The 14,822-nt window shown below is 48.9% G+C and overlaps 1 protein-coding gene across 1 annotated transcript in view; it reads right to left on the bottom strand.

Moving 5' to 3' along the window:
• LOC144720564 (pro-neuregulin-1, membrane-bound isoform-like) overlaps positions 1-10,760 on the bottom strand; it is a 492,307-nt gene extending 481,547 nt beyond the window's left edge. The window contains exon 1 of the mRNA XM_078597372.1: positions 10,287-10,760. Within this exon, the coding sequence (XP_078453498.1) occupies positions 10,287-10,377 (91 nt within the window). The 5' untranslated portion in view covers positions 10,378-10,760. The remainder of the gene's footprint in view (positions 1-10,286) is intronic.
• Positions 10,761-14,822: the final 4,062 nt, after the last annotated feature.

The following is a 14,822-nucleotide window of genomic DNA, read 5'->3' as shown; positions in this document are numbered from 1 at the left end:
CTCAAGGTGTCCATGTGAATCTCATCTCGTGTGGCGGTGGATAAAATAAATAATGCCATCTGTGAAAAGGTTAAAGAGATGATTTCTCGTGTTTCGGCAGTGAAACAGCCTCGTGTTTCAAAGTTGTGAATCATAACCCCAGAATTCGTGTTACATACCTTCATATATATAAACATATCAGTACCCACAGAATGGAGGCAGCTGCCGCGCAGAGAGTACTCTGCGCCTTGAAAACTCGGAAACCTAAGTTCGATTCTCGTGCTCAGTTAGCATTATTGGCGAGTGATGCACGGACCGGTATTAGTATCACACTGCCCCCCCCCCTCCCTCCATCACCAGCAGCATCTGTTAACGTATGAAGACGCCTGAAGCCAGCGGTGAAACATCACGAAACAAATATCCCACCAAAAAAGTGTTGTGGATCAGCCATTGGTTATGGCACTGTGCTCCGAGTTGAGATCAGTGGCCCAGTTCAATTCCCAGCCACGTGTAACATGACTGGTGAGCGATAACTGAAATTATACCCCCACACACACACAACTGAACCAACGCACACACTGGCCAGCGTGGTGAAGTATGGTCAAAAAGTCATGATGACCCGCACGACGCGGAGAGATATGTTAATCCAGCAGTGAAGTGACAGGGATGTAGAAATGGCAAGCACACAATCTTCGTCCACCTGTATCCTGTCACTCATAAGATCGAGTAAAGTGTATCGCTCTTTCAGAAACGCCACTTTGTCCTGCAAGTTGGATACAACTGTAACCATAAATGGCACAACAATCAGTGCCTTTCAAAATATGAAGGAAAAAAATGTTGACACATTCACAGATGCTCCACCATCGGGTTGAGACGGCTTGGAGCTTACAGACCACAGCAGGAATGTGACCACCAAAATTCACAACAGTCCACAACTAAAATTTTACACACGGAGAAATGTAAGAAAAGCTATTGAGTATGATGTTTGCGGTTTTCGCCACGTAGCTCTCCTATGCGTTTATGGGTCGTGCTGCATTCTGTTCGACGCAATATTTGGAATTTTAACTCCGTGTGCTGGGAACAGCACATCACCGTGAACAGCACACGGTACAAAACTGAAAAAACACAGCGGACAACTCAAAGTATCAACTGTTGGTTAAGGCTGAGATCATTTGCCCGGAGCACGTGTGTGTATTGGACAATTGTGTCAATGCGCACTTGTGGTAGTAGCAGCAGCATACAAACAAGCATAGCTCTCAATGTTTTGCTCGAGGGCTAAGATCGTGCGATATTTTTTTCTTCCCCCAGAAAATGTCTACAGCCATAAAAGTCAATTGCATCCCCTTTTCAAGTTAAATGTGGCAATTCCTGAATTCCCCCTTATGAGTTGCAGAATTGGTATCGTGTAAAATATCCGCACTGCTGCAAGTGTTTATCGTGCATTGGTACCTTCCGATATTTCAATATATTTAATGTGCTCGTGTGTTTTATTTGTGTGCAAAACCAACGTTCTTATTAACGTCTCAACATTATGGTCTCATGAACCCGAAACCCAGAAGACAATTTCCTATTTGGAAGGGGTAGGGGAAGGAAGAGATGCCATGGCAATGATGAGTCGACTGGAAAGGAAGTGTCAAATCCTTTACTCATGTCAGCATTAAACGAAGCTCCAAATATGCGTGCCATTTAAATACATACTCGAGTGAATAATTCAACACAAAACAACATGTTTTTTTGTTGACTAAAGCCCAGATGAGCATAATCACAGGACAAACGTATTGTATGGTCTCACGTCCCTGATGTCGCTGCTTAAAGACGTACATTTAATTAAAACGAGCTGCACGGTAGGCTTAAAAATACCATAAAAAGGTCATTGATCGTATGCTATACTTTATCCATGGGTTCTGAATGAATGCTGCAGCAGCCAATGTATAAACCGCAGCCTATAAATAATTGAGCAAACTAAATAATGAATGCTGGCCAATGAGTAATTTATCGACCAATCATGACAAATCTTTGCAGAAACGCTTCAATCCCTCGTTATCCTAGAATCACCGTGGCTTAAGACCAGAGCTGATATTTAACATTGCGCATTGTTCAAAAACCGTTGGAGTGGTGATGCAGTAGTTCGTGGCGCTGTGATGTGAACCCGATGACCTGACTTTATGTTTCCGGTCACGAGTAACATCAGTGGCAAGTGATATCTGAACAGGCAGGTTCCCAACCCACACCACTCCTCCCCCCTTCACCAACTGACAGTGACCAGTATGGTGAAGTATGGTCAAACAATTTCCATAACCAAGCTGCCATTGGGAGCCTTTTTCTTACCAGTAGATTGGCAAAGGGGTGGTATTATTGTATCGTGTTTGTAACGGTTTTGACCGTGCGTTCACGTCACGGCAATCTTGCCATGTGGCAAGAAAACGGTGGTAACTCCGGTGATAAAATAGAGCCCATGCACACTTTGAAAACGATTCTCGTAAGTAGGCTAATGTAAGTTTGAGCAAATGAGTGCCCGTTTCCTGCGCGTGTGACATTAATTGGGCACAGCTATGTGAAACGTGATAATTTTTAAATCGTTACTCCGCTGTTAGACTTAATTACTCACCCGACGTGGTGCATTAAAAATCAATGCACCTACGCCGACTCTGGGCGAATTCTGAAGTTTAAACTTGTTTTTGTTCCTCAACACGGATGCTTTCGATGCGCATTTTTCTTCCAATCGCATTCAAAACTTCGCCGACACCGCACAGCGGAGGGCCGAACCCGAGACCGCGCGTTCACGCGTCGACACAATCAGAGGGGGGGGGGGGTTCACGCGTTCTGAACGCAATTTAAAACAAATCCCAAGCATGGTCCGCTTCTTGATGAATAAGCAAACTATAATTCCACGCCCCCCCTCCCTCCCTCCTTCCCCGTCGCACACATCTGCTTCTCCACGTAAAAACAACACGTACATTTGTTTTTACACATCCAATCAACCGCACGACCCCTTCTGCACAATTCCAGCAGCAGCAGCGGTTCAACACAAGCAAAACGGCGGATCAGTTTGGACATTCAGCGTCTCGTCCGGCTTGCATTGGACACTTCTTCATACACGTACTTGGACTGGCACACGTTCAGCGGTCGCGTGTGACGCGAGCCATGACACTCCTGCTGATCGCGAGCCAGGGGAGTCTAAAGTTTAGTCATTTCGAAACTTTATTTCAATCGGCGTCACCCCTTAGTTGGATCGGCTCAAGAGCTGATGTAGTCGCAACAACCCTTGCAGCATGACCTTGTTTAAAGAGGGGGGCATACAAACCTCCAGGGGATGGGGGGGGGCACGATGCAGTCAATGTATAAAAAAAACTTTCTCAAACGTTAGACGTTAAATAGAACGAGAAACGACCCCTTCTGCGGTTTTTTTTAAAAACGAGTTATACTCTTGCTCCGGCAAATGCCGCGACGCGCATCACTTGATTGTACTCATTATTGTTCTGCGATTTCAAGAGTTACCTGTTACGAATTTAGAAGGTGAGCTGAGCGTTCAGCTAGGCGGTGGACGGCTCACACGCAACAAGAATCATTATGCTGAACATCCTCCCTTCCCTGTCCCATCCCTCCTAGGTGCTCTCTCTCTCGGCGTGGCCGGAATAAATCTGAACGCCGCTTGGAGTTGGCACGTTAAACGCTTAATTCTGCCTCTATCTGCCCCACAATGGTCAGGCCACATGAAGCTGGCAGGGGGAGGAGGTGCAGTTTATATATATAGAGAGAGAGAGGAGCCACACGAGCTCACAGGGCCGTGAGATATTGTGGCGATCGCAATGCCTGCCGCAAAAAAAAAAAACGTCACAGCGACCCCGCCACACACTGATGATGAATGCGTGCCGTGACGAAGATCGATTTTCATCTCTGCTTGCCTATCCCACGTGTGGATCATTGAAGCGGGTATAACAGGCGCCGCTGCAGCATTTCTGACGTGCGCGCGACACACTGCCGAAAGTAACAAACAATAAACTGCGTGGTAAGACGAACGCATTCGTATGCATCATTCGGTTGGCCCCAATAATTGTTACGAATTCCGTTTGCAATTGGGTTAAATGCCCCCCCCCCCCACCCCGCACATTTTTCGCGTTGCGTTATTGTCGTGATTGATGACTGATGATTATGATGATGATTAATATTATTAATTTATAACACAATTTGAAGCGCATAATACGTTTACATTTTTAGCATGAGAATTGCGACAATTACAGCGGTCGGTATTACCGCTGATTGGATAATCACCGCGTTACAGTCTATTTTTTTAAGCTCGTGTTGCTCTTAACTTTGCCACCACGACTAGAGAATCCATGGGTATCGCCTTACCACTAAGCGTCGTCATTATAACGACTTTACAACACACGCACACGCAGGAGTGAATATCGCCAACGCGACACGAGCAAGACAAAGGTCCCCACGGTGGAGGAGCATTCTAATAGTTTGTTTCGGGGCACCTCGTGTTCGTGAACACACGAGGGGGGTGGGTGTGCCGAGCACCACGCCCGACCGCCTTTGTCTCCCCGGTGCTAGTGTTTTAACACACCACTCCCATACTCTTAGGTTTTTTTCGGTAAAGTCACGTAGGTAAAACATTAAAATTAATAAAAGTAAAATAAAATAAAAATATTCACGACGTTTTGGAGGCAACACAAGCTTCCGTCTTCAGGTGGAACCACTCCCAGGTTCTCATTTAAGTTTGAAGCGACCCTAAGGGGAAGGTCAATTCCTATGTCGTTACAATATTTGTATCCCCGTAGCATACCGATATTTCCGTGGCCGGGAATCGAACTCTGTTTGCAGAGATCGTAGTGCAATAACCCCCACCCCCCCAACCCCAACACACACACACGCCACGCGTATAGAGTTGTGAATCTAAGTGGCACGGTCGTGACACGGAGCGGCCGTGTCACTTCCACCCGTTGGGGTTGAAGGGGGGTAGGTGTCTCGCTCGTCCGGCGTGTTCCAGCAGAGGCCACGTGTCTGAATCATTTCGCGTTCACGGCGATCGCGCAGAATGACGCACGCGCGCCCTGTTCGTGCAAGCTGCGACCCAGAGAAATCCCGCTCGTCCTGCACACAGAGACAAAGATCCCCTCCCTCCCGTATGGAGCGTAACAAAATGTTTGGCAGGTGCTGTGTTTGCGAGTGCCTATGAATGCGCACGAGGGGGTGGGTGGCCAACAACACGCCCGGCCACCTTTGTCTCCCTAGGCGATGCTTACCCGCCGCACCAGATACGTATTTGAGGCCGAGTCGACCTAAGGACGGCCCAGGACCGGTTCAAATAATTAATAATTACCGGTGTTGGCCGTGAGAGCGGGAATCGAACTTCGGGCGCCGGGTTCGTGGCGCCGCGCGCTAACCGCTACACTGCCGCTTTCCCACACAAGTCCACAGAAAGACACACACACACAGGTACGCACACACACACACACAGGTACACACAAACACACAGGTACGCACACACACACAGGTACACACACACACAGGTACGCACACACACACACACAGGTACGCACACACACAGGTACGCACACATACACAGGTACGCACACACACAGGTACGCACACACACACAGGTACGCACACATACACAGGTACGCACACACACACAGGTACGCACACACACACAGGTACGCACACACACACAGGTACGCACACACACAGGTACGCACACACACAGGTACGCACACACACAGGTACGCACACACACAGGTACGCACACACACACACACAGGTACGCACACACACAGGTACGCACACACACAGGTACGCACACACACAGGTACGCACACACACACAGGTACGCACACACACACAGGTACGCACACACACACAGGTACGCACACACACAGAAAGCTCCTTTCTCGCGTGAGCGGCACTTGCAGCAACAACCGGAAGCTTTGTACAACAATGCCAATTCATGCTGCCCGCAATTGATGACGTCGTCGTACTGGTTTTGAATAGGTTCTAGAATTGAATAGGTGTAGAATTCCCCCGTATGGATTTACTGCACATGAAGAACCCATCGCATTGATGGCGCAACAGACATTTTGAAACGATCCACCTACCACGTTTTTGTGTTTTCACCCTCCAACGCGTGGAGCGTCTGAACTAGTCCTGTACAATGTACTGTTCCGTTATAAATCCACTGCTGGATGAACGTCTCCGCACACACGCTGGTCGGTGCGGGTTGGGGGAGGGGCGGCAAGATCGACTCGGACATCGCTCGCCACTGATGTTAACCGTGACCGGGAGTAATTTGGCTTCCAACATTTTTCTGCTGATAAGCCACTTCGTGGAGCCACTTCGTGGAGCTTATCACCTGTGGCCAGGTCGCTTCTGAAACAAAAGCGCTATAAAGCTCCGTGGGCCTTAGGTGGTAAAAAAAATAGTTTAGATTTTTATTATAGTTTAATTCACGTAACCGGGTTCATTGTGCAGTACGCTAACCACTACACTACAGCTCCACGAAATTTTGTTAAGTAATGCCAAAAAAGTATTTTATATGTCACACATTGTTGTCTCCCTTGATTTTTTTTATCTTCCTGTTGTCACTAATTGACATTATTATACGTAATCTGACATACATTGTAAGTCAGTAAATAACTTCATTACGATTCTTAATTTCAGCAAAAAAAAAACGTGATCTTACGTTCAGTATTGGCTGAGTTTTCTTAACTTGCTGATCTTGATGTTTTTTTTGTTGTGGCCACACCACACCTATTTCAAGAATAAATTACTCCTCACACGAGGCAGCCACCTTTACCACTTCGCATTGACCAGCGCGGGGAAATGTGGTCAAACAGCCCACGTGACTCACACGGCGTGGTGAGTTCTTCGCCCGGCAACAGATCTCCAAAAACAGTTACATTCATTATGAATGTAGAACTCAACTCCGCCACAGCTAAGAAGAGTTTCCACCACCGAACCACTCGGGGCCACCGACGGATTTGACGCGCAACCTTCTCATTTGTGCGTTTGACACCAAGCAGAGAAACGCTTCAACTGTGGCGTGATCGAGCGACGGGCAGCCTGCGACGAGCTCGCAATTTCCCACCGCTCCTTAGATCTCACGATTGGTTAGCCAGGTCACCTTTGAAAAAAAATTACACTGGATACATCAGTGCAGTCTCTCCCAGAAAAAAAAGTCAAATCAATCGTAATAAAAATCATAATGATTAGCAATAATTTACAGATGCGCTGTTAATGGGGATTGCTTTTTTCTTTACCATACTTCACCAATCCGGGTTAATGCGAGGGAGAGAAAGCAGAAGCCCAGCACGGGGGTTTCGATATCACTCGCCCACTGAGGTCAGCGGTGGCTAGGGATCGAACTCGGCTGAGGGGTTCCATAGAGGCTCAAGTGCGCGAGCCACGACCTCACGACAACTGAAATCAACGAAGCGGCGGATGTATCTCTTTATCACCGTAGTCTCCGGATTATAAGACGCACACTCCGCCCCCCCCCCCCCCCCCACTTATAATATCATTTTAAGTTGGCGGTGCATCTTAAAATCTGGTAGGTGCGTTCGTGTGTGTGAGAGAAAGAGAGGCCAGATCTGTATAACTGCATCGATACCGGGGCCAACAGGTTCGGAGTGCGTCTCATTTCCCGGTGCGTCCTAGAATGCGGACAATACATTATCTGTGCATGGATGAGCTGGCCGCACGCACGTGCTTACCCACGCACGCATGCCAATCGATGATGCATCCACGTCCCTCCTCCACGCCTGCGTTGCGTAACGGCGCCGCGCGTAAAGGCAGAAGCCGAACGACAAAGACAAGGGGAGGCGATGTGGGCTACTACCGCGCAAAGCCGATCTAGGGCCATTTCTTTCTTATTCTTCTTTTTTTTACTCGGGGTGTTCACAAATACAAAATAGCAAATATGAACCTGCGGCCCCTCCACCGCTGATTATGGAGAGGGCGCCGTCGCTTCGTGTTGGTGTTGAAAAGCGCGGCTGAGTTAAGCGACAGAGACATTCTTTTTTTTGTTACGTGGCGGTTGCGGCGGCGGGGGGGGGTGTTGTGGTTTATTTTTTTAGTGCGCCGTGGGTGGCCTGCCCAATCTGAATGAACTAGCAGCTGTCGAGCCGTACACACGCGCGGTGGATGATGCACGCACGCGCGCGCATGTTTGCAGTGCGCGTAAATAAAACACGAAAGGGCCGCCTTCTCGCCCACGACACAGGTCGACCAAAGAGCTCTCGGGTTTGTTTTGCACACCCCCGTTTGGCCGAGTACTTAGGAGACATCATCATCATTATCTTCATTGTCATCATCCGCATGCCAGCAGTTTGCCTTGCGGCAGTTTGGTGGTGCTGGAACCACTCAAAGAGTTCAGCTAATTCTAGATTTGAAGCTTTCGTGACTGCAATGATTCATATTCTCAGGTTTTTTCGGTAAAGTCACGTAGGTAAAAACATTAAAATTAATGAAAGTAAAATAAAACAAAACAAAAATAAAATTCACGACGTTTCGGAGGCAACACAAGTCTCCGTCATCAGGTGGGACCGTCACAGCCGAATTAGCTGCATCAAGTTCACTTGATGCAGCTGTGACGGTCCCACCTGATGACGGAGACTTGTGTTGCCTCCGAAACGTCGTGAATTTTATTTTTGTTTTGTTTTATTTTACTTTCATTAATTTTAATGTTTTTACCTACGTGACTTTACCGAAAAAACCTGAGAATAAGAGTTCAGCTACTTACAACGGCATCGTTAGCATGCTTACTATGTATGTGATGGTCGACGGCTCACTCAAATTTACACACTTTAAAGAACATGCTTGTGCTCAAAGACGTCCCACCGACCTGATGTTTGCTGATTTATTGGAACTTTTACGTTTAACCCACTTGTACAACGGCGAAGCGTGTGCGTACCGCTGCCAGGAGTCGCAACTCACACACATATGAGAGAGGAGTGTAAAATAAATAATTAACGGCAGGTCTCTTTGCGCACTTTTTATTACCTAATTCTCACAAGGGTTCCCGCGACTCGGGCGCGCGCGCGCGTGTGTGTGTGTATATGCGTGCATCCCAGGAGAACGCTAACACTTCAAAAGAGACGTGCATAGGGCACACCTGGAAGGTCACGGAACACCCTGGAAGTGAGCGTCATCATTTGCTGAAGCACATGTCCCGAGCCTTGCGAGCAAGGCGTCAATGAGCGAGCCCTCGCTCTCTGCTCAACACCTGGCAATGCTTGGGTGCTAAACGTGTGCTGATATGGGGGTCTAGAGTCCTGTGCGTACCCGCACACAGACACACACACAGAGACCCATTAGACTGCCGACAGTCTGTGAGAATAATCTATTCGTAAATCAGAAAATGTATTGCCCATCACGATCTAACAGAACTTGAAATACATTGTTGGAATTTTGTACGTACCTATAAAAAGTGGAGAGAGAAATAAATTAAACACATGGCAAAAATTACGCTCTAAGATGTTTGCTCAAAAGTTGTTTAAAAAAGGATACACGAGTGCGTTTTCCTTCTAACGTCCATGTGAATTCAACGTGTCTTTATGTATTTGCGTTAAAGCGATTTATTTTATGCGTGGGTAACCGTTGTGCTTTGACATCAGAAGCTACAAATGTAAACACGAAATTCATCTGAGATACGACATTCGTTGCGGATGCTTCGTTGACGTTGCACTCTGGTGACGTTTGGTATCTGGAGATTTCTTGTTTCTATAAATACAATAGAATAATTAACTAGTGCGCAGCGCATGGACGTCTATTAAAAAAATAGAGAAACACGTGCGGTTATGTGTTTCTGGCATCATACACGCTACTGTTTATAGGCTGGAGTAAAGTTCAGTGAGTGTTACAACAAAAAAACGTGCTCCTGTTTTAGAAGGGAATGGCGTTTTTCATTGAAATAACTCGAGCGTAAACATGTGCAGTGACGTCCTAAAAGGTTTGTGAGTGCGAACCAGATCAGATTGCACACTCGGGTACCCGCTGCGAGTTTCTTTCTCGACTAATGTATCCCGTCGATTAATTTTGAAACTTTGACCAACACTTCAACCCCACGTGTTACCTGGAAGGTGGTGCCGGACAGATCACGCTCGACGCAGACTTTCTGCACACACACCAAGACCCAGACCTCTCTCCTGCCCATCATTTCATAAAGTACCGCACGATCACAAAAACACGACTGAAGCATCTATCTCTCTCTCTCTCTCCAACTGCACCAGAACATCCCAATGACCCACGATGGTGGCCAAATACAATACACGAATGAGAATAGTAATGAGCCAAGCAGCTTCGCTTACCGCACTGGTCGCACAGTATTCCGTTGATCTCGCGCTTGATGTTCTGTCCACTGGACGCCGTCTGCCGCGGGGAGTAGACAGCTCTATACATGCCGCTGCTCTGTTGGCTTCTCAACTGGCGGTGCGTGATCGTGGTGGTGGTGGTGGTGGTAGTGGTGGTGGTGGTGCTGCTGCTGCTGTTGCTGCTGCTGCTCGTGGTGGTGCTGCTGCTGCTGCTGCTGCTATTGACGGTGGCCTCCTTCCCGTTCTCGTCTGGGACGGACACGTTGGCCACCAGGCTCCACGTGGTCGGCGCTGGCACGAGCAGCTCCAAGAAGAAAACGTAGCGCTGGTTGCGCCTGGGACGCACGCACGAAGGCTCCGTGCCGAAGTCGCCCACGGTGATGAACTGGCCGCGCTCGAGTCCACCGTTGTTGACGGACCACACGTCGGAGACGCGTACTCGCAGCGTGTAGCGACTGCCCGGGAACGCGGCGGCGGCAGCGGCAGCAGCAGCGCCTTGCGACGTGCCCGCGAGCAGCGCTGCCGCGGAATTCACCGGGGTGGCCGTGGCGGTCTGCACCTTGCCCTCAATCACCACGGCCGAGCGGTAAGCCTGCTCGGCCAAGGAGGGCAGGCTGGGCGCGTAGCACGCCTGGCCGGGCATGACGTGCCACAGGGTGCACATCAGTAGCAGCGGCAGCACCGGCAGCAGCACGGCAGGAGGCTTCATCCCTAAGGAGAAGACAAATGACCCCCCCCCGGACCCCGGAGAAGAGCTGCGTTCCAAGCAACCTCTCCCCGGCGTGCGCGCACGCGCGTGCTCGCAGGAGTTGTGCGCGGCGCGAGTCCCCGTCAGGCAGTGGCGAGGAAAGCGCTCCGCAGACGACGGCGTTGCAATGTGCGGCACGGGTTTGTGTTGACTCCTGCACTCATTAAGTATCCCATGTCGCGGTCCTCACGTTTGAATGGGGGGGAACTCCGGATGCGGAACGACGTCAGTCGAGCGAGCAAGCACACCCTCTCGAAGCGGCGCATTGCCGTATAAATATATATATACACACACTCACGCTCACTCACACGCGCGCGCGCGCGCGCTCACATTCACACTGGAAGAAAAAAAAGCACCGCCCTTTCCCCCAGCGACAGCGCTTAGTCCGAGATGCACCTCCTCCGGGCGCTACGATCGGTGCGCGCGGAGCCTCCTGGCATCTCCAATTCTCTACCGATGCGAACGAATACGAATTGGAAGACGACGAGGAGGAGGAGGAGGACACGGATGGTTACGTGGTCCGCGGAGAACTGCGACTCTTGTTGGCCGAGCGAGGAGGGATGGATGGATGGATGGGACGCACGGCAGGAGAGAGAGAGGTTTAATTTTTTTTGGTAATTCCTGCAGAGATACAGACAGACGGAGGAGAAGAGAAGCACGAGACAAGACAGAAGACACACGCGCGCGCGTGCACACAGCTGCGACGCTCGCTCGTCGTACAGTAAACACGAGAGACGCGGCGAGCTGGCCAGCTTGCTGGCGATCGGCGACACTCTCGCGCGCGCGTGTAAACCCAGCTCCGCCGCGCGTTAGACGCGACCGACAAGCAGAGAGAACGCCAGAGAGACAGAGAGAGAGAGAGGAGGATGGCACTGAGCGAGAGAGAGAGAGACTCTGAACGCACGCAACGCAAACGCACGCGCCGTATGTGCACGCAAGCACGCACGCACGCAAACGCAAACGCCGGCTCGGTCGTGTGGGCTGGGCGGGCAGGCTGCATGCGGACGGGGATCAGGAGGGGAGTCGTCCGATGGACGGACAGGCCATGCGAACCGGCGGCGTGGCTAATATTACATAATCATTCAGCACCACGCTAGCGGGACATCTCACGCGTGCACACACTGTACCTTGCTGCACCGCTGCGGTACATGTGGTATACTGCACGGCATGCAGACATTTCTGAAGAGATGCGGCGGTGGGGGGGGTATTTATTTTTTTATTATTCTCCGCTCGTTCTCTCTCTCTCTCTCTCGCTGTCTCGTGTTATTTTATTATTACCATCACTATCATTCGCTCGCTTTCACTACCAGCGTGCCTGACCCGCCTCCCCCCCCCCCCCGCGTTTTTTTTGTTTTTTGTTTTACCTCTTAAAATCTGCCCAGCGCAAGGCTGTGAGGTGAGCGGTGAGAATGGGGAGTGTGGATTGAGAGTGAGGCTGTATATATTTATGCCTCTCGCATAACCCATTGGTCACGTAGGGATATCCCCCCCCCACCACTCTCCCTCTACATACGCGACCGTGCGCTCTGTGTGATTGCGGGAAAAATGAACGCATCAGCAGCACTTTAATAGCCGCACCGGCCGCCAACACCGGCAAAGATGCGAGCAACGCACGTGTTCGTTCGAGCATCCCCCCTCTCTCATGCGACCGATAATAATTGGATCCCTCCGCACACCACCACCACCACCACGACAACCTCTAGAACAGCCACAGATACGCATTGTACATGGGACCACAGTCACACACACTGCGGAATTACGCTATACATCATCATCGGTGCCGTGTTGCACGCGGTACAGAAACGTCAGAACAAATGAACAAATAAAACACGTCGGAAGAGTGCGCAAAGAATCGTGGCGAGGATGAATGCACGCTGGGAAATTGCATTGAGTGACAGAATGGGGAACGAACACATGGGTTAGATAAAAGATGGATACTTTCAAATGTTGATGAAAGTAGATGTCCTTGGACAGGACCCGTTGCTGAAACCGGATGATCATAATGCACTAATAATAAACCAATATTAGCAATAATAAACAACTTGCAAGGCGCGCAATTTGGTCCAGGATAACGACGGAGTGACCGCCAAGGAATGGCACGCGTTCGCGAGCATAGCTCCTCGGAGGAGATGGAGCGATTCAATCAGCTCGAGTGAATGTGCTGGGTGAATTGTTACATCGCGGAATCGCGACAGATGAGGGCGGAGGCGGTGGTAGCTTGGGAAAGCTTTCATCCAGCAGTGGATTGAACGTGGTTGATGATCATGTAGTATCGATTTAAAGCTTTCGTGACTGCAGGGATTCATCTTCTTGATTCTTTCGGTAAAGTCACGTAGAATGGAAATAATAAGATAATTAAAATACATATAGTACATACATCCCCCCAACGTGGTATGTCACATTATTACCTTATGCGTAGGCTAGACTATACGGATGGAGTAGAGGACGTGCATATGCATGACTGGTGTAGCGTTTTGGACTTTTTATTTAACTGTGTGATTCACAAACGGTGCTTCTTGAGTGAAATAAGCGATTTGTGAAATTGTGCATCATTTGTTAAGAAACCTGTGGCATTACATCGCAGGGTCGCGAGAGATGTTAGCGGCTTACGGAGCGCTTCATCCAACAGTGCATCGACCATGGCTGATTATGTTGATTATTCAATACAGTATCTCACGGATATGATTCTGGATTAGAAATCGATGCTACTTTTAAATGTTATCTATTGGCGCCTCTACCTTAACTAAAAACAAAGAATCGAATATTGTATCCAATTCTTTTAAATGACGCATTCACAAAGAAACAATAAGCGCACGTCAGCGATGACTGATAACAAGAACAATGCGTACATTGGGCACAATATTATCGAGGGAACATATTTGTCTAAAACACGAACCCCGAATTCATCGGAGTTTAATTATTCATGGATTAATATCGACTCTAAAACGTGTATTATACGCATTGAAATTGTAAAACAAGCGCGGTTTTAAATCGTGCACATTGTCATCAGCTAACGTGACGCCTTGCAGCCTCGATCTGCCGCTAATTTATTCACATTTGGAAAATAAAACAATTGTCTTCTTGGTTCTTTCGGTAAAGTCACGTAGAAGGGAACAAATAAAATAATACAAATAAAACAATAAAATAATTCTCACGACGTTTTGGCCACAACGCAAGCAGCCGCCCTCAGGTAAAGAACAGGTATGTCGGAAAGACGCTGTCTTTCCGAGACGCTGTCTTTCCGAAGACGCTGTCTTTCCGACAGACCTGTTCTTCACCTGAGGACGGCTGCTTGCGTTGTGGCCGAAACGTCGTGAGAATTATTTTATTGTTTTATTTTTATTATTTTTTTATTATTTCCCTTCTACGTGACTTTACCGAAAGAACCAAGAAAATTAATCCCTGCAGTCACGAAATCTTTAAATCGAAAAACAATTGTCGCTTATTGATTCGATCAATCTTGAATCTCGGCCTATTTGTCCAATCGTCGCTGTGGGTGACGAGCAGACGGCGAGTCGTTGCTCGCACGGCTTAATTTCATCCGGAGAATTCCGGGACTGAGCTCCGGAAAATACCCCTCCCAAGCCTCCGAGAAATGATGAGGGCAGGGGGGGGGGATACTGGGGATTGAAGCGGTCCCGAAAAATATCCCAAAAAACACGAAGTTCTAAGCGTCCCACAGTTAAGCATATGCGAACCCCACTATCCCAGTCAATCCATCCTCCCGCAACGGAGAGCAGAGAAACCGTGGGAATCGGTGTTTAACTTGTGACTTATCGGCGCTC

The sequence above is a fragment of the Lampetra planeri genome, chromosome 9 (assembly GCF_965212315.1).
Source record: "Lampetra planeri chromosome 9, kcLamPlan1.2.h2, whole genome shotgun sequence".
NCBI classification, from domain to species: Eukaryota; Metazoa; Chordata; class Hyperoartia; order Petromyzontiformes; family Petromyzontidae; genus Lampetra; species Lampetra planeri.
This window is presented reverse-complemented; position numbering and strand designations above follow the sequence as displayed.